At 41.6% G+C, this 18878-nt stretch overlaps 1 protein-coding gene across 6 annotated transcripts in view; it reads right to left on the bottom strand.

Annotated features, from left to right (window-relative positions):
- TIAM2 (TIAM Rac1 associated GEF 2) overlaps positions 1 to 18878 on the bottom strand; it is a 158668-nt gene that overhangs the window by 45901 nt on the left and 93889 nt on the right. For 4 of the 6 annotated variants that reach the window (XM_035899856.1, XM_035899859.1, XM_035899860.1 and 1 more), the window contains 6 exons: positions 15806 to 15868; positions 10859 to 11026; positions 8093 to 8197; positions 7543 to 7621; positions 6531 to 6623; positions 5211 to 5459 (listed from right to left, as the gene is read on the bottom strand). In XM_035899856.1, coding sequence (XP_035755749.1) covers positions 5211 to 5459; positions 6531 to 6623; positions 7543 to 7621; positions 8093 to 8197; positions 10859 to 11026; positions 15806 to 15868 — 757 coding nt within the window. Of the gene's footprint in view, positions 1 to 1488; positions 1607 to 5210; positions 5460 to 6530; positions 6624 to 7542; positions 7622 to 8092; positions 8198 to 10858; positions 11027 to 15805; positions 15869 to 18878 lie in introns of those variants that run through there. The other 2 variants (XM_035899861.1, XM_035899862.1) reach the window with 2 other exon arrangements.

Below are 18878 nucleotides of genomic sequence, written 5' to 3'. Positions count from 1 at the left end.
AAAAAAAAAAGAGAACTCAGCAGAGTCACCGATCTTTAGGCAGATAAGCAGTCACGCTGCAGAGACAACTACATGTCTACGTTAAAAAGAGGCACTGCTTCTCTACTAAGTCACCTCACACCACGCAAACCCACCGGATATCTGGTATTAGATCCACCAGGCCAGCGTGAGTGATGTGTGCAGACCTGCACTAACACGGGTCAAGGCTCGCATCTAACAGGACTGTGGGTGTTCCTTGGGACTCGGGAAGCTAAGAAGCAATATTCAACTCTTCTGAGCTCAAAAGAGTTTCCTGTGAAAGAATAAAAATAAGTTTCTTCAATTCCTCCCACATGCAGCGTAATGAAGGCCAAGCCCTACAGCACGATGAGGAGAATTTAAATGTTGAAACAGCAGCTAGGACCTGATTTGGGAAGAACTAAAAGTAGAAGTTGTTTTAGAAATGTTTTTCAGTTAAGTTTTGGTTTTACTTTTGTTTACAAAATGCTTTGAATGTTACATGAAAAGACACTTACGAAATCCTTTAAAAACTATGGGCAAACAGCAGCAAGCCGAGGGGTCTGCACCAGTGCTCCAGGCACAGCCCCCAGCTGCTGGAGGCTACAAAACCACCTTAGTTTCACATCATCCTTACATCACCTCTTTTCTTAAGAGGGACACACAGGTCTTTCTGATACTCAGGTTGGGTTGGGGCTGGAAGAGGACACAGGGAGTGCTCTCTGGAGAGGTGTGCGCAGCGACTTGCCTACAGCCAGCCGGCTGCAAAGCCAACCCGTTGCCCTTTTCCTCCCTCAGCTTGGTGGTATCTGACGAAGCTGAATGGAACAAAGTTTTCTGGAGAAGCTGTGAGTTGCAATTACGCTTTGCGGAAGCATCTAAACCATCTAGTGAAGTGTACCTGAAACGGAAAGTACCTTGGAATTAAATCCAAACCAATTATTATTATGACCACATTTTTAAAAAGAATTTAGTCATATCAAAATTAAACTTGTGGCCGACTGATGTGCTTTGCTTCTGTGTGTGCTTATGAAGATTAAAATCAGGAGTGCCTCATGTCTTGGGAAACAGAAGAGCCACTTCCCACGTGAGGGTTCAAATCACTGATCCTCCTCCTGAAGCTGTTACAAAAATATCTGTGTTTAGCAGATCAGGAGCTGAAACGTCATTGCTCCTCTCCAGCACTCATCAAACAGCACGAAGCCCAACTCTCTCGCTCTGACTCCATACAATGTGAAATAACTTCGTCAGGAGCAACTCAAACCAGTGTGTCCCAGACTATGCTGCTGCCCGGGCATCAGTGCGAGAAGTGGGAAAGCAGAGGGCAAAACTCATGCTCCAAAATGGCTAGAGAGGCGTTCTGTGGCAAGGCCACCTGAAAGGGAGCTTGCCTTCTCGGGCAGTAACTCTCCTTACAACCAGCTCTCCCCTGGCACCTGCCTGCTCCCCGCTCCTCCTCCTCCTCCTCCTCCTCCTCCTCCTCCTGCTTACCTGGCTCCGGCCCTTGTCAGAATGCTGCACCCACCAGTTCAGCTCACTTGAGTTTCCAGGGCACAGGTGGAAAGAAAGTTTTCTCCTTAATTAGCTTCATCAAGGGCTCCAGCAAGTGCCACTGCCAGCACAGGGGCGGGATGAGTGCTATGGGGCTGGGAGGGCTAAGGCGGTGCAGGGGAAGGGGAGGAGGAGCAAGCTTCCCCCTTGTCAGCAGCACCCAAGTCTTCTTCATTGCTTCTGGGCTCCTGTCTGGCCCATCTTCCTAGAGGTAGGAACCCAGACCCCACACAGAAGGTAAGTGCCCTACCCCAAAGACAAGGAGCTCTCTAACCCTCCCAGATGAAAGTGTTCCTTCATGGAAACTTGTTAAAGCACATCCAAACTGCCATCCCCCGCTTTTGTCTTTTTTTTTTTTCTTTTAATCAGAGATATCTATTTACAAATTAGGGTTGATTTCAACAGTGTCAGCTAACCAGAAATGACAGGTTTTTTGGCAAAAAAACAGTTGCTGGGGAAAAAAATAATTGCCCAACTGTGACAGCAACTCGCATACTGCAATGGGTTTTCACACCCACTAATGCTTCTACCTCCTGCTTCAGCACTCTATAGATATACCAGTAACCCACACGGGGTTGCCCTAAATATACAGTTTTCGATTCTCGTACCTTCTCTGTTGTTTATTCGTCAAATACCCATGCCATCTTAAAATGAGGTATTTTTTCCTCCACAGTTGTAAGAATTCCAGTCCAATTCCCTCATTTTTTAATTCTACACAAATATTTGTTTAATATTTCCTTAGCACTGGAGCTTGGAGCCAATTTAGTTGCTCTGTTATTTGGTTTTCCACATTTACAAGTGCATTTTTTAAAAGTATTTCAGCTCATTTCTTTTCCAGGATAAGCTTATTGCTAGCCAAGTGGCTAAGCAGCAAGCACATAGCGTTGCCGTGTGGGAGATCAAATGATATGACCACAGCAGGTCCAAAAATACAGCTACAAGGGTATAGCAACCTCTCAGAGGAAATGAATCACTCTCACAGAAAATTCCCTGGGAATGGTTTTTAGGAGTGGCAGAGTTAGTGGCTTTGGAGAAAGTCAATCACTTCCCTTCTGTACAGTAAAGGCTGCCCAAGTTTGCCACGAGGTATAATTGGGTATCCTCAACACAGCAGAATGCATAGGAAAAGGCATTCATCAGAGTTATGCTAAGCAGTTACAGAACTGTAAACAAATGTGGACAAACTATTACCACCCCAGTTATATGAAGACAGTGATTCTAAGCAAATTCTGTTTTGCTTTCGCCTGGTTGTTGTCACCAAGCACCAGCCAGGGTATTACCACATGACTCGGTGCTGAAAATTTCCATTTTCCAAGAACTTTGTTAATTTTAGCTCATTAATTCTCACAGTACTCTAGAAAGATAAATAGAGTTAATTAATTTTTACAAACAGGGAGGCGACAGCAAAAGCATTTAAGGTTTTTAACTCCAAGCATGTACCTTGTGCCAAACAGTGCTTGATTTTTGAAAGAGGTCCCCCTCTGCTGGCACTTACTGACTTTCAAAGGCACTGCCTTGGAAGAACAGGCTCAACACGGACAAGGAAATGGCAGAAATTATTTTTGAAAACTGTGGTCTTAAGAGTGACTCACTCAACTCTACCAAAGGAGACAGGACAGAATTAAACACTGGATGTGAGTTTAAGAGTCTCTGGCCTCCAAATCCCTGCTCAGATCATTAAATACCCCCTCTTCTTATCTAAAATCTTAGTCAATTCCTGAATGAATAACAGGGCACAGAACAGTTAAACCAGTTATGATTATCTATTAATTCAAAGTAATGCCATTTTCTTCTGTTTCCATTTGAACCCGATCAGGTGATCCAACACTAAGCACTGAATTCAATAAACATGAAAGTCCTTCTCACAAAGCTTAATTTAGAACTATTTGTTCCCTTTCAGAATAAAATAAATCTTCCTTAGCTGCTTTTAAGCGGAAAAGCAAACATACTACGTCCCTTTATCCACTAGTGCTTAGAATACAATACATGCTCCAGTAATTTCCTATTATAATGGAATATTTGCACAGATTGCAAATTTATCCTGGAGGAATGAGGAATCTAGTGAGTGGACACGTACATTCATTATACTGAATACTCTAGGTAATGCTGGCCTATGATATCAAGCCAACAAGCTGAATGATAGCCCTGGTATAATTATGTAATTAATTAGCTCTATCATAATTTTTGGTTTATGACACTAACTTTTATGTGCCACTAGCCAATTTAATGGCATTTTAAATTGAAATAAGGCCCCTGAGAGAGATGCTACTTACTGTATCACAAATCTTGTATTCAGATCTCTTTTAATTTCAAAAGATGACCTAATAAAATAGCTTTGTAATTAAATGCATTCTAACAACTTCTCCTACGTGATTCTTTTTCTTCTCCCATTTTTAATTATGAAAAAAATTCCAATCAGAAAACACTTGCCGCCGTAGTTATATACAAAAATCAGCCATCCCTTTTTGTACCTCTCGCTGCTCTCCTCACACAGCAGTGCACCCTGGTCAGCTTTCTTGCAGAATTTTACCAGCGTCTCCCAGAGGTGCAGCAAGGAAACTGCACCCTTTACACTCAAGAAACCAGAGTTAAATTTGCTTCTGTCGTGTTCGAAAAATAGTCAAGGCGTGGGAAGGAAGGAGAGCAAATCCCCACTTCCTTTCTATTTCAGACAGGCGTTTACAAGTATTCTGGTACCACAAGATGCATTTCTGACATGAAGTAGGATCAGCGAAAGGACAGGAAGGGTGACCATGGCTCTCCTCCACCCAGCGGGGCGGCAATGCCCCTCTACGAGCCACCTCCTATCGCCAGCTGAAAAGGCAACCCAGCAGTGAGCACTGGCACCTTCCTTGGGGCTGGGGGGCTGTGGTGTCATCCAGGAGCAGTCCTCACCACACAGGCTTTTGGCACCTTCTCTGCCCAGTGCTCCTCACTCATATGGAAACCCATCAGGACCTCTCCCTGACTGATAGGATACATCCCCCATTCGATGCTTAGAACAGTGGTATTACATGGAATAAGATGAGCAGGTAGTAGCAAAACAATCCCTATAAAAGCTGTTTTCATAGGCTTTCTTCTAGAGGGTGAGCAGCTGTATCCAACAGGAACACAATAATACCACTGTGCGGGAGCAGAGCTAAATGGCTCCTTTCTGAGGTGATGATGATTACTGCATTTAAGATACCCTTAAAGTATGCACTACTTTACCAGATGTAAAGCATGGTAAACACAGAACAATACTTCTGAAAGCCATCGCATCATTTCAACCACTGAAACCTGGGAAATGGAAGTACTGGAGGTACCCAAGATGACACAGAACAGCTAGGAGAGCGCTTGATAATACTGGGTGGCGTGGCCAAATGGATTAAAAGAATATAATTTCATAGAATCATAGAATCATTTAGGTTGTAAAAGACCTTTAAGATCATAAAGTCCAACCGTCAACCTATTTCTCTGCAGCAATGATCATACTCTGTTCCATTTCTACTTTCTAGAAAATAATAAAATAACAGACAGATATGGAGCATAAATGGAACTTAAACAATCTGTACTTGGGTTTCTCACTGAAGCAAGCACAGAATTTTAAACATAATTAAGTTTTAAAAACCAGTGACATTGGAAATGAGGTGGAAGTAATGGAATTATTGTCAACCTCTTACCATTTGCTGTGGTTTTTTTGAAGTTATCTAGAAACTCTTCCAGGAGCTGTGACTGGTTTGGAGGGGGCAACAAACTCTTTGGGTCCCTGGAAACATCGCCATCTGACCAGGACGCACATAAGGGTTGCTGGTTTGGTCTCACAGTGAGCATTACGCTTCTCTCTGAAAACAGAAGCTCCATCTGCCTGAGGTCAAGATCAGACACAGCCTCTCTGTTTATGCTCAGGATTTCATTGCCTACTTGGAGCCCTGAGAGCATGTGAAAGGGAAGAAGAAGGAGGGGGGAAAAAAAAAAAAAAGAGGGAATACAAAACATAAAGGGTCACAAACCAAACCTTATGCTGATTCACCGTTTATTTTTATGGTTTTGATTCAAATAGCCTAATCCTACCACAAGTCCATTGGAATCGGTGGGAGCTTTATTGGTGCTGTAATTATACAGATCAACCTCCTGCTTACTTTGATAGGTGTTACACATAGTACAGCAACTGAGTTGTTTCTTTCTAAAGATGCCACAGAGTTTGGCAGGTGGGAGGGCAGCACAACTTTCAAGATTAGAATAGAGGCACCTCTCACAGCTCGGATACCACCAGTGTACAGCACCATAACACATCCTTCATTATCTGGGAAGAACAAGGCACTAGTCACGCAGATCAGGTTGTTCATGCAAAACTGGAACAACAGCGGATGGAGTCTTTCTCAGCTTTTGTACAAATCTGAACAGTGGCAACCGCTGCCCTTTTCAAGGTCAGCAACCACCAAGTGGCCATTACTCTCAGGTAGCAAATGAAACTCTCTGTCTCCATTTTCCTGTGTTTGTCTCTCTTTTTCAGAGAGCAGAACTCACGTGGTCCTGCTGTGCCAATGAAGAGAAGCATGGTTTCTGAGCAGCTCAGTAGAGAAGGCACCACAGAAAGGTATGCAGAAAACTATTTTGGGGAGGGAGGCTACTTTTCATTGCCAGCAAAAGTGGAAGTGATGGGTCTTGGAGACTGACCAAGCCCATGATGTTCCCCAGTGTGAGATGAACTCTTTCTCCAGCCTGTTCCTCTGTGCAAAAGCACTTGGTTAGATGGGTGAACGCAGACTTTGCATCCAAGGGTGAACAAGAACTCTCCCCACTATACTGAAAGGATAATGCAGTTGCTCTGTATACATTATCTTTCTCAATATCACATACTTTCCAGGGTCTTCAGGAAAGAAAAACATTAATAGTAAAAGCCAAGAACCATTTCAGACAGCAGCACTAAAGCTCCCTCATGTTTTGGGACTTTAAAAAGATAATGAAGTACAGTATTAAACATAAGTATGGTACAATACCTTCCTTGTATGCCAGTCCATCGGGGAGAACATCACTTACAAATATACGGCTGAGACGCTGATTTTCATCAACTTGTGCTGTGACAGCAAAGCCTGAAGAAAAAGCAGTTTAAATCAAATAAACTTTCTCAGAAACATTTCCCTTTTGTTTTGTGTTTTTAGTAGACTCTACACAACCAGAGGGAGGATACTTCTCATGAGAACACACCTACGGAGCATAGACAAATTACCACATTGTTTCTCAGCCATTTTAAGGCCTGACAAAGTTAATAGGGCTTTTGAACTTCCAGGAAATGTCATGCTGTGCTGTAAAAAAAACTAAATTACATTTCAAAAAATATTTTCTACCTCAGCCCCATATGACATTTCAGTAACACAGCTCATCGTTATGGTAAGAGTTCTGCAGTGTGTCCATCAGACATAGAGGTGTCTTAAACAGATCCGAAACCAGGAGACGCAAACTATAAACAGCAAATCCACACAGACCAGTGAGTGAGATAGCCCAGAAAGGAGTAATTTATACCAACAGACATGGAGCTAAAGAACAGCACAGTGCTGCATTACAAAGGTATCTTTGCAAGGTATAAAATTATTCCTGGGCATAACCACCTCCCACGGATAAAAAGCCTGTCAGAATTTGTACCAAAGGGCACTCTGTTGATACTGTGCCAAAAAAGGATCCTGCTACCCAAACAGAAAAGAGCAGACATTGACCATGGCCAGACTGAGATCGATCGTATTAATCCTGGGAAAGGACGTCTTCTGACAATTCCACGCCTGAATTATTTGGCCAGCACAGCAGAATTAGAAAGTGGACCCTTCCCAAACACAAGAATTGTGCTTGCCAGTATAAAATAACCAGTTTGGGTCTTCGCTATAATGCCTCAAGTCCTTTGCAGACTCAGACTTTGAGCTATCAAGGATGGCTCTGCCTGCTCTCAGAGACAGAAATGTTCTGAAGAAAGCAAGCAAGCAATGAGAAAAATAAAAAGAAAAATTCCTGAGAGCTTACCAAAATCACTTATGTTTTCAGTCTTTGTAAGATGAATGTAATAAATATTTAACGGACAAATTTCTATTTCATCATACACCTGTTGGAAAAAAACAATAACAGAAGTCATCAAAATTATGAAATTTCAAGCATCAAAACCCAAAGGTACAGCATGAGAAGTAAGCACAATATTCTTTGCATAAATAAAGAGGAAAACATGCTGTCTTTACACAGAGAACTGTGTTACTGTGCGAGTGTCACCAGTATCAGTGGGACTAAAAGCAGAGTAAGCTAAAGATAGAAAACCCAGCCTGGAGTAGAGACTGACACTTCGCTTTTGTACCAGAACCCCCTCTTAAATCTTCACATGGTTCTTGAAGAGAGTGTTTGCAGTGCCTAGCCACCCAAACGTCTGCATAGGCATGGACTGTGTGAATGAGGATGGCAGAAAAATCAATCCAGGAACAGCTTTAAAACCTTATTTTAGATCTAAATCACACATATTCGTAGGTGATAATTCAACTGTAGCTGCAGACATCATGGAGCTTTATCTCAAAGGAGTCACACTTTCCTGGTCTACTATGAATTCATATGGTGCAGGAGCATAGTACTCCACATCTTCATCAAACTGTCTTCTGAGTTGTAGGCCGTAGTGTCTTGGCTCCAGCTGTTTCATCTAAGGAATAAAGAGAATGGGATTTGGAATTCGTTATTTACTTCCAGAATCCCAGAAGATAAAGAAGTGACACACACAAAAAGCTCTTTAGAAATCATGCAAAAGCAATCCTCAACAAGTAATTTTCTAACTATTTTTGTGGTATAAACAAAACTAGCTGCCTTGCTTAGAAGATAAGGTTCAAGTGCAATTTCCATTTTCCCTTACAACCCTCCCAGATCCTTTCATAAACACTATGTCTTGGCTATTAGATTAACTGAGCACTGCTACATGTTTCCAAAGACATCACAACTGTTTTCTGTCCTTTTGAACTTACGCTCACAACCATCTTTTTCTGTGACTACTTTTAATGACTCTGTTCTGCTCAGCAACTTTTTCCTCTGGTGTAGAAAATGTATATGCATGCATGGGCTGTTAGGAGAGGGGATGGGAAGCAGGCTCCCTAAGGGTTTGCCTTTATTGCATTTTATTTTTATTGCTGGGTTTCATCTACGATCAGAGAGTTTCACCTATTTTTTCTCACCACGTGAGGTCAAAGCAAAAATCCTGTCTCAACAGGAAGTCAAAGGGAAATAGGAATATTCCCAAAGGATATTAGCCTGAAAGCGTTGAGCCCCTGATGGGAGCCTCTCTGAAAATCAGGATGCCAGTGAGACCACTGCACAAAACGTTTCATTTTAGCATATTAATAGGGCAACATTTCTAAAACAGGAGGAAGCAATATTTCTAAAGAGGGGGAATGACTGCATCCCTGAGAGTTATTTAACCTCTTTAACCCATCTCTGCAGCTTACAAAATCTAAATCTACTGAGTAACTAGTAATTAACTTAACATTTTACTATGTGTAACAGTTTACGAGTTGCATGTGTTCTGTATCCTGAACAATTCTATTTAAATGCACATTTTTTCTATACGTGCTATCCAAAAGCCTCAGATGGAAAACAGAAATGAGAAAAGTATAAACCCCATAAAGCATGAATGAAGGGAAAAAAAACAACCACCCCTTTGAACTTTATCCTTATACACATAACATTCAAATGTGTTCTGTTAAGAAGAAAGATTCCTTACACTCACCAGAGCAGAATGAAAATGTAAGAAGGAAAAGAACCAGGACAGATGAGCAGAAAGTATTCATCATTAGAGAATGCTTATGAAAAGCTTTACACACAGAATAGAAAGAAAAAATAAAACAGAAAAACGTTTAAGAAAAAAAAAAATCAAATCATTTAAAACTAAATTTTCATGTGATACAGACAATGAAAATTAAAATTCAGCTTTACAGTTACAAATATTTTGGAATGATGGAGTAAGAGAGGTAAGGAATTTCCTTTTCAACTTAATTTTACATTTATAACTTTCTTTTCCTCTTTTAAGGGTCTTGAATTGTCACCTGAACTACTTCCAAATGTTTCAGCTGTACCGTGCCATCTGGTGGTCAAATAATGTCTCAAACAATCCCTTTAGCCTCACTAGGTACAGTGAATTTTTTAAAAAGTAAAGCCAGGCATTAGACTGCTTCTGCAGGATTCAGTCTACACCAGCAAAAGCAACGGGAAGATAATTCCTTCTCAGTGATGCCACAGAGACATATTGTGGCTTGGCTAAATCAGAGCGCTTATTTTGACTTAAAAACTAGAGTTCACCCTGATATTTTAAAAACTGGTATAGTTTAATAATTTTCTTTTTGTTTACAACATTACCAGGTGCAAAGAGCCATGAAATGGCTTAAAAAGAAGCCTCAAAATTCATTAACTTCAAGCCAGTTGAATGAGCTCACCTGAAAGTTCACACTAACCTATGCCAAAAGCTACAGCTGCATTTTGTAGAGAGCAGGACTCCTCCTTTTCCTGTTTCTCCCTTTACTTGTGAAGTAAATAAACTGTATTTACCAGTTATCAGAAAACAGAAACTGGGAGTACAAAGTTAGTTTTGGGTTTTTTTTTCCTCAAAAAGTTCGTTTGCATAATTTAAGTGACTTGAATCATGAAGTTATAGCTAAATTCAAGCACAGACACACGTGGAGACAAAGGTGCTAGGTACGCTGTGGTGTTCTAGAGGTGCTGGTCTTTTATCTGTGATTAAAACTGGTATTTCTACTTTACCTTTAACTCACGACTCAGTTTTTCTGTCCCAAGATGTATAGCAATCCCTCTCAAATTCCCGGCACTGACTTTCAGAAGGGAAGGTGCTCTTTGAAATTCACAAGGTGAGCTGGTATTTAATTAAAAGCTTAAAAGGGTCCCTTCAGAAGCAAACATATATGATAGCCTTTGTCACAGCAGTCTTAAATGTCTTAATCTCCTGGCATTAACTCAACCAGTCCCCATTACTCCTCCATGATTAATTTGCACGTACCGCAATGACAACGTAGAGCGGACACGTGCTGGGATTGCTCAGGGGCTGACTACCTGGCAAACCATCACCACTCTTCAAGTACTCACTGTGTGCTGTCTCGAGCAATGCTTGAAAACCTTTCCACAACCCTGCTACCTTGGCTACGATACATACATAACACAACTAAAGGCAACAGGGCAACGTGCCTTAATACAGTGACCGGGAGCTGCTGGTATTGTGCTCTATTTAGACACCCCCTGACAGGTTACATTCCTTCTCAACTCCACAGCTGTTAACAAGGTGCATTCGTACATGAAAACTGAGTACCTTGCACGCCAAAATCAAAACATCTTCCACCCGGTGCTCCGGTGTGAGGGTCAGCGTCACTCCTGGGCCATCACAGAAGCGAATATATGTTTGTGTTTCCCAAGGACTCTCCTTCTGGATGCTCTCTGGCACTGAGCAGTAGACATTCAAAAAGTCATCGACTTGCTGCTGGAAACAAGGGAGAAAAGTACAACATATGTGGGTGTTGCAAAAAACCCTGTAAGTACAATTGCATTGGCAGTTTGCAGTGGATATGTATTTAGACATGGTCCTGATTATTTCCCCATGGCAAGACAGGGACAAAGTTCTGTCACCTGCTCTCGCTCACTGTCGAAGACTTGACTTCCTTGGGAACGGATCGCACTTCCTCTGTATTCCCGTTACTGGCTTTTATGCCCTTATATTAATTGTTGATTTAACTCGAAGCAAAAATATGTAGCTACCTGATACTATATAGCAGTGTGAATAAACTCTTAAGAACTGACTACTAGAATTTTGCCTAATTAACAAATGCAAAAAACACGGAGTTACTGTAGTTTTGACAGAAAATGGTAATATAGTAAACTTCCAGCAGAGAGCACTGTGGAGCAAGGCTTGCCCTAACATAATAAAGGACTAATGCAGGAATGAAGTGTTCCTATTCTAGTTACAGTTTAAGAACATACTGTTTCATAGGTCTCACAGGGTATTTGCCTGCTTACCATTTTGCTTCACATTCACCCTCGTTCCAAAGCCACTCCACTTGATCAAATAACAACATCCAGCCTGAATAAATTCCCCATCATTTTCTCACCCTTCATTTTCACACGTTCTCCTGTACTGCACTTCAGGCTATGAGTTTCAAAGGAAGCCACACAAGGACAAGAAAACTACTGAGAACTGTTCAGAATGTGGAGTTTCACCTATATATTTGGCTCTGCCTATTCAGCACGTCTCTTAAACAGACACATCAAGGCATTTAAGTTTACACAGACAGGGTCCCTTCAGTCCCCTTACAGCCAATGGAAAGGGACAATAACCCCGTAAAGTGGCAGAACTGCAACCCAAGACGTATCTTAAGTTAACCTGAGCTGCTGCCAGGGGTGCCTACCTCCCTAATACTTTTCCTTTGTATTTCTGCACGTTTGTTTGGGTTGGGGGAGGGCTGTTACCTCCATAAAGCCCCCTGATTATACAATTCTTCCTCCTGGCTCTGCAGGGACACAAGCCCAGGGGTGCACTGCAATTAAAAGCTGCAGTAAAATCACTGCACGGGGACTGCTTCCCTCCCTGAAGGCAACAAAGTTATTGACACCAATCTACCAGTAGCAACAGAGAGACCAATACTATTTTGTTTTTCCAAATAACAACCATGGCTGTGAAAATGATATAGTAAGCAATCCTACTCAGGTAGTTGCCAAACAATGCCGAAATTCAGGTTGCAGCCAATCCAGAATATGGCACAATAATAATTTGATGCCAGAGTAATGCTGGTTTTGGTGGAATAATATTAATGAACTAATGACATTCACAAATCTTATCTCTCTTACTCAACCGTCCCTCTTAACTAGTTGAAAATGAAATTTCAACTAACACTTTCCATTTCCATGGAAAGCCTGCTAAGATCCAGCAACTACTACTGCAATTAATGGAGCGATGAAATCTACACCAGGTTAGTTTAACCTCGGTGGCTGTGGTTCCAGACTGCTCATAACACTGGTGGTGTAGAAGATCATTCCCGTAGAATTGTGGTCCTCTCGGAAAGCACTAAATCAAGTGGTTGGGAATAAACACTGACCTCCTTCCACGGTGTAAATAACAGAAAGGAGAAAGGGCAAGGCAGGCTGTGAGAGCTGAGCAGGAACGAGTCAGACTGAATTCCCCAGCGGCTTCCTCCAGGGAAAACCGAAGCTACCTTGCCTCAGCTAGGGAAATGCTCCCAGCAGCTCAGAGGTTTGCAACTACCACAGTGGTTTATCGCACTGCAACAGTAGTTCTTCAAATACGTCCGACAGAAATAAATCTCACTATTGCCAGAAGTAAAAACAAAGCCAACCCAAAACGGAGGATGAAGGTGATGAGAAATAGGTTGAAGGCCACCCTCTTGCAGAAGCTTTTAAGACAGGACAGAAAGTTCCACAGCCAGCGTAAGATGCTTTCCTTTCCTTGCCACTGGTGCTTAAGCATATGCCTTGAGATAAACTCACCTCTGTTATTAAGTATGACTATGTTCCTTAACTGCAGTCAAGGTACTGTTGCTTCAGCCACATTTTCCATCTCAGAAAATCTGACATGAAAAGAGATTTTTTTTTTCCTGTTATGCCTGCAGTGACTAATTCTACAATAGTTCATTCATTCATTGCCACATAAAGTTATAACAACCCATCCAATTTTCCAGAAATAGGCGCCAGGATTTGCAGGCTGTCACACGTTGTGCCACAGGGCTGCTGCAGGACCAATAGGTTACTTCATAATTTCCCCCCACAATTTGCCTCTGTTTTTATTATCCTTTTCAGGGAAAATATAGCCTCCCTGGCAGACTTCACTATTCATCATTCACTGCACTCCTCAGGTAGCATTTTATAAAAGTTTTGATGCTGGTTTTGTTTTTCATTTGAAATCAGCCCATGAAACTGGGCTGATGCCAAAGTAACGGTTTTCAGAGTTATGATGAATCATTTCTGAGCTGTCGTATGATTCATCAAAATGTCAGGATCTTAAAAATGCCCATGCTATAGTTAATTCCCATTTTAAAAAAAGGCTTTAGAAATAAGGTTGAGATAATAATAATAATAATGTTTTTCTAGAAATAAGGTTGAGCTCCAGAGCTCCGCTTCAGCATCTAAATTGGGGTGTTTTTTTCATCTTGAAACACAACCCTACGAAACTTTGTAGAAGCTTGGCCCAAAATTTACAGTGATGCTACCCCCATGCCAGTCCCCTCTATCTGCAGAGCTGGGCTGCGAGCTCCCGCCGAATTTGGAGCAGGCTGTTTTTATGCAGCAGCTATGGAGAACACATAAACCCCATTGCGAGAGCTGGGTCAAGAAGCCAGACCTTGTCCCTTCCCCAACACAGCACCGAAGGGAGAGGACTTCATTCTGCCCATTCCCTGGCACCTTCAAAATCTTTCTCAGTCTCTTCAAAAGGGTTCAGGAAGAGCAAATGCACTCATCAGGCCAGAGGACAAGACACCCATTGCAGACACCATTGCACAAGACAGCACTGTCAACCTCCCAGCCCCAAGGGGTCTGTGCTAAACCGAGGGAATGGAGCCATGGCCCTTTGGGAGAAACCTTCAGGGGGGGCACCCAAAAGATTTTGCCTCTTCTCAGCTTTAGGAGGGACCAAATCTTTCCATGTTTTAACAGGACAGGACAGGAACGATTTGTGTTTGCCATCTCTGAGGTAGGAAATGGATGCCATCTCACACCACACCCAGTGGTGCATCCTGGAGGAATTTGTAAGTGTTCTCTACAGGAGATCATTTCACCCAGAAATCCCTCATAATTGCAATTTATTTTGAAAAAAGAGGAGTGATTTAGTTTAAATGCTTTCCTACCCCAGGACATAACAAGCAAGTGGTCAAGAAACTAAGGGAGTTCAGGTGTTTCAATATACTTCTTCAAAGAACAGACAGAATGTGAAGATACTTCAGGAGGCAAAACAGCATTATAGGATTAGCTGCTGTCAGTGGGAGATGCCTCTTTCAGTGGTACAACTTCTGTATAATTACATATTTCTTTCCTACCTGGCCATTAAATGAATGCACTTGATGAGAAAATGAAGCATGTAGCACATAATGATGTGCTAAACAAACCAACGTAAAAACCTATGAGAAATGATGAACTTTTTCCAAACCTTCCTCACGAGATTCATTACAGCTCTTCATTATAGTTAATCATTTTCAAGGGCAATATTTCATTTTAAATGCAGATGTTGACTTTTTGTCTAATACCTGGTACACAAACTCAGCTGAAAGGGAACAGTACTGTAGTATGAGTTTTTTAAAGTCTGCTTTCAAGTTTTAAACTGCATCAGGGGAATATCTGGTTTGGGGAACAAAGGAGTAAAAGGGACAGGGGGTAGATGGGAAGACAAGTACCCCTTTTGAATCTGTTGCCATTAAAGAAATCCAGCCATACCATACAGAAAGCAAAGCCCAGAAACCCTGCACCTAAGACTTAATTTGGGTTTTTTATTTGGAGCCTGCACAAGCCTTACGGAGGGAGAAGGATTCTGCCTGTGTAAGCCACGCAGTACATAGACAACACTCAGTGGTCCTACACATATGTGATTATGGATTTTGTAGCATCCTGCTTTGCTTCCAGGCCATGGGACAGCGATGTTGTCCCCCAGGAGGCTGCGGGAGCTGAGAGGGACGGCAACTCATGCCAGGCAGGGGCGGGCAGTAGCCCTCCTCCTCCCGGGCACCGGAGGAACTCGGCCGCAGCTATTTACTGAGTAACGTGGTTGAGGGGATGCTGCTTCCTCTTCCTTTGCTTGGGAGATCTCCAGCTATATATTAACTCACACTTTTCTGCTGGCGTGCTCCACAGAGTTTAATTGGACTTTATTTGCCTTCATACTCAAAATATACAGGCTCTGTTGAAGTAGGCAGAGGGAAAAAATACACCTTGGGTTTTGCCATACTGTGAAGGATGCTTTAAATAAGCTTGGTTCCAAAACTCTCTCAGACAGTGTATACCTTGTAAGGATTACTGGCATGAAAAAGATTCTAGGGATGTTTTGAGTTTTTTAAAATTATTATTATTTTTTTAAAAAGGCTGCTATGTGTGTTCAGAAACTTACGTTCTTCATTAGCAGAATTATAATCCTGCCATCTAACGCTAACTGCATTTTATGAAACTCTGTGGGGTTTCTGAAGCAGCCTCATCATACACTTAGTGAAATGTATTCAGGAATTTAAAAACAAGAAGGTGCAGAATGAGGACAGACATATCTTACCTCAGCAGAGTTGGCTGAATTCTGGACACCAGCAAATCCATATCCTCCAGCTGAATCAAAAATCTATTAAAAACATTACAGATAATAAATAGGTTAAACAAATAAAACCCTTTATGTCTTACCTGTGTTAGGTAAAGTCTTTGAAAAAATAAAAATTAAAACTAAATGAGTAAATATATATCAACCTGCTAAACCCCAGGGATCTTTTTGTACTTTTTATTGCTTTATTCTGACTAGAAAAAGTATTACAGAAATACAAATCTTCCTCTATAAAGAAAATTTAAGAAAGTTTTCTCTTTCAGGGTACACGCACACTCACATTCAAATATGTATAAAAGCATTCATGTCCTTGTTTTCCCCTATCTACTGCTTAGCAATATGATTGAAGTCATCTACTTTCAAATCATACGCTATGCTCGAAGTTATAGTTTCACCCTCTGGGATACTCTTAGGTACAGCTACAAATCTCATAATGATTTAAAGGAGCTATTTCAAATCACTGCTGCTGCTTCCTAAAGCTTCTTAGCCTACAGTTTTTCATCTCTTCCAACCGAGCAGTTAGCTTGACACTACCGATGGAAACTTTTAGCTTAGCTTTAAAGGCATACTTGACCCAAACCCCACACTATTAAGTCATGAAAATAGCTGACTACTGTGTCTGCTTTGGAAGTGATGAAAGCAGAAAGTGAGACTTACGTTCCCCATCTGTTTTGAAAGCTTAACTACAAGTATCTCACAAAGGTGTTAGGCTTATTAATGAAATTTTTAAAAATCCAATAAATGGCTATGGATACAATCAGATATTTTGGTGCTAAGGGTTGTATAAACACATAGATCTATACAGTTTATACACGATATTGAGATCTGCGGGTACATCACCCTCCCAAAGTGCAAATATAAATAGCTTTTTTTTTTTTTTTAACTCCTGCAGTCAACAAGTCAGGACAATATCAAACTCACATCTGACCTTTTTTTGTTTAGTTTTTTCTTTTCTTCTTTTTTTTTTTTTTTTTTCACTAGCAAAAGCCTTTCGGATAATCCGAGACAACAACAAACATTCTCTTAAAATTTCATATAAAATCCAGTTTCTGCCAATGCAAATAAAGGGCACCACTTCTGAACTTCCTCTTCCTTGTCTCACCCACAGATGTAATTAAAGTATTTTATTGTTTATGATTTCTCAAAACAGTTCATCATTTAGACACAAGAAAGCAGATAAGCATTTAAGAAACTGAGGATAATGTGAGCCTAGACATCCCCCATCTGCTACAGTGCAGTTTTATTAACTGATTTGTAAAAGACTGAGCCCCTTCATTAACGTTTATGAAAGCCTCCCAGCACAGAAACTCTGAACCTTTTTTTTATTAATATCATAAAACTAAACTTAAGATAAAATTAAAAACCTCTCTGACACAACAATGTTCAAGAATATGCCATCTAATTTTGAAGCTAGGGTACAGCAGATTAAAACATACCAGCTCCAGTCAAACGAACTTTAATTAATTCCAAGAAAGCAAGACATTTTTAACCTCTTGTGTGAGACAGACATCGCAGCACAATGAGCAGAGAGGAGAGCCCCACTTTTCTACTTAGCCCAGTTCCCCAGTGGGCTGAAAGAGATGATGAGAAAGGCAGCCTCAGGCCTATTCTGATTTTGATATACAATTATATGCACACACACAAGTCTGAGCTAGGATGCAGCTTCCCTTTTCAGCCACCTAGGTTCATGGGTCAGTGTTCAAGCCATGTCCTTGAAAATTCCTCACTTTTATTGGTATGAGTCATAGCTCGGTGTTATTAATATGCAACATTCAGCATTTCCTTAATTTTACTGTAGGATGTTTAATTTAAAAAAAAAAAAAAAACCAACTCAACCACTTCAGCTGATGGGTGAAAATGAACACTTTTGGGCCAGCTGGTTGTGAGGTTGGAATAAGGAGGGTGAGGACGTGCCAGGGGCACCTCCACCCACGCCAGGGCTCCCTCCTCCGCACTCAAAAAGCACTGGGAGGGCATCAGGAGCCTCCCCTCCTTGCCACAGAAATAAGATTCCCCGAGCCCTGCAGAATCCCCTTCATGGGCTATAAAGCAAATGGGAGGGCAGATTACCCAGTTAAGACAGCGCGAGGTATCAGCTCCGCTGGGAACAGAGCTAAGGGGCATAACATGTTTCCCTCAGGGCTCCTGTTAATAGAGAAATAGAGGTGCAGGACTCACAGGCCAGCCTCACCTGCTGGCAAACACAGGGGAAATTATGGAAAAAGGACAATTGGGAGAAAATTTCCCCTTCAGTTCCCTCTTTCATAAGACAGACTTGAGTGCCATTCTTATTCAATTTCACCATGTAAACACATCTCGATCAATATGCTAAAAAGCGTAACAGTCACCCACAGAAGCTTAATCCCAGTGTAACACTTAGATAAATATTTACCTATTAAAAATACAAACCACTAGACTAGAAAATCCTGACGTGTTATTTTGCAACATTAAATGTGTTGCATCAGCTCTGGGACTATTGCTGTATGCGTACAGATAGGCTTGTTCAAATATTCCACAAGCAGATTACCAGACATGCAAGAACAGCTGATTTTCAAGTGCCGATCATAGATTCTTGACTAATAAAACCAAAATACAAGGGCCAGGGAACAGCAGGAGCACAGTCACCTGACGAACAAGGCACAGAATACTGCTCTGCAGGAGAAACAGCAGACACGGCAAAGGCTGGTGAAAATAGTAGTGTTCTGAGTCTGGGTGCACCTCTACACCTTCTGTCTCACTGCCAAGGAAGTGTCTCTGCTGTTATTTACCTTTTTGTCAGGGAGAAGGCAGCAAACTTTTGTTTCACGTGTAATTGTGTTTTTATTGAGAAAATAGAGACTCCTGAAGCGTGGGGTTTACACTAAATGCGTGCATGGGCCATTAGTTTCACAAAGAGAAAATGACCCTGTGAGATGCTGCAGCTTCACCGGCAGCAACGCAGCCCTTCAGCAGGGGCACACACCAGCAGAGTCCCTCTGCCCGGAGCCAGCCTGCCCCAGCACATCAAACCTGCGCCAGGCCTCCAGCTGGGGTA

This window comes from Egretta garzetta, unplaced genomic scaffold, assembly GCF_000687185.1.
Source record: "Egretta garzetta isolate BGI_Z169 unplaced genomic scaffold, ASM68718v1 scaffold397, whole genome shotgun sequence".
Classification (NCBI taxonomy): domain Eukaryota; kingdom Metazoa; phylum Chordata; class Aves; order Pelecaniformes; family Ardeidae; genus Egretta; species Egretta garzetta.
The sequence above is the reverse complement of the archived record's forward strand: the minus strand, read 5'-3'. Positions and strand labels throughout refer to the sequence as shown.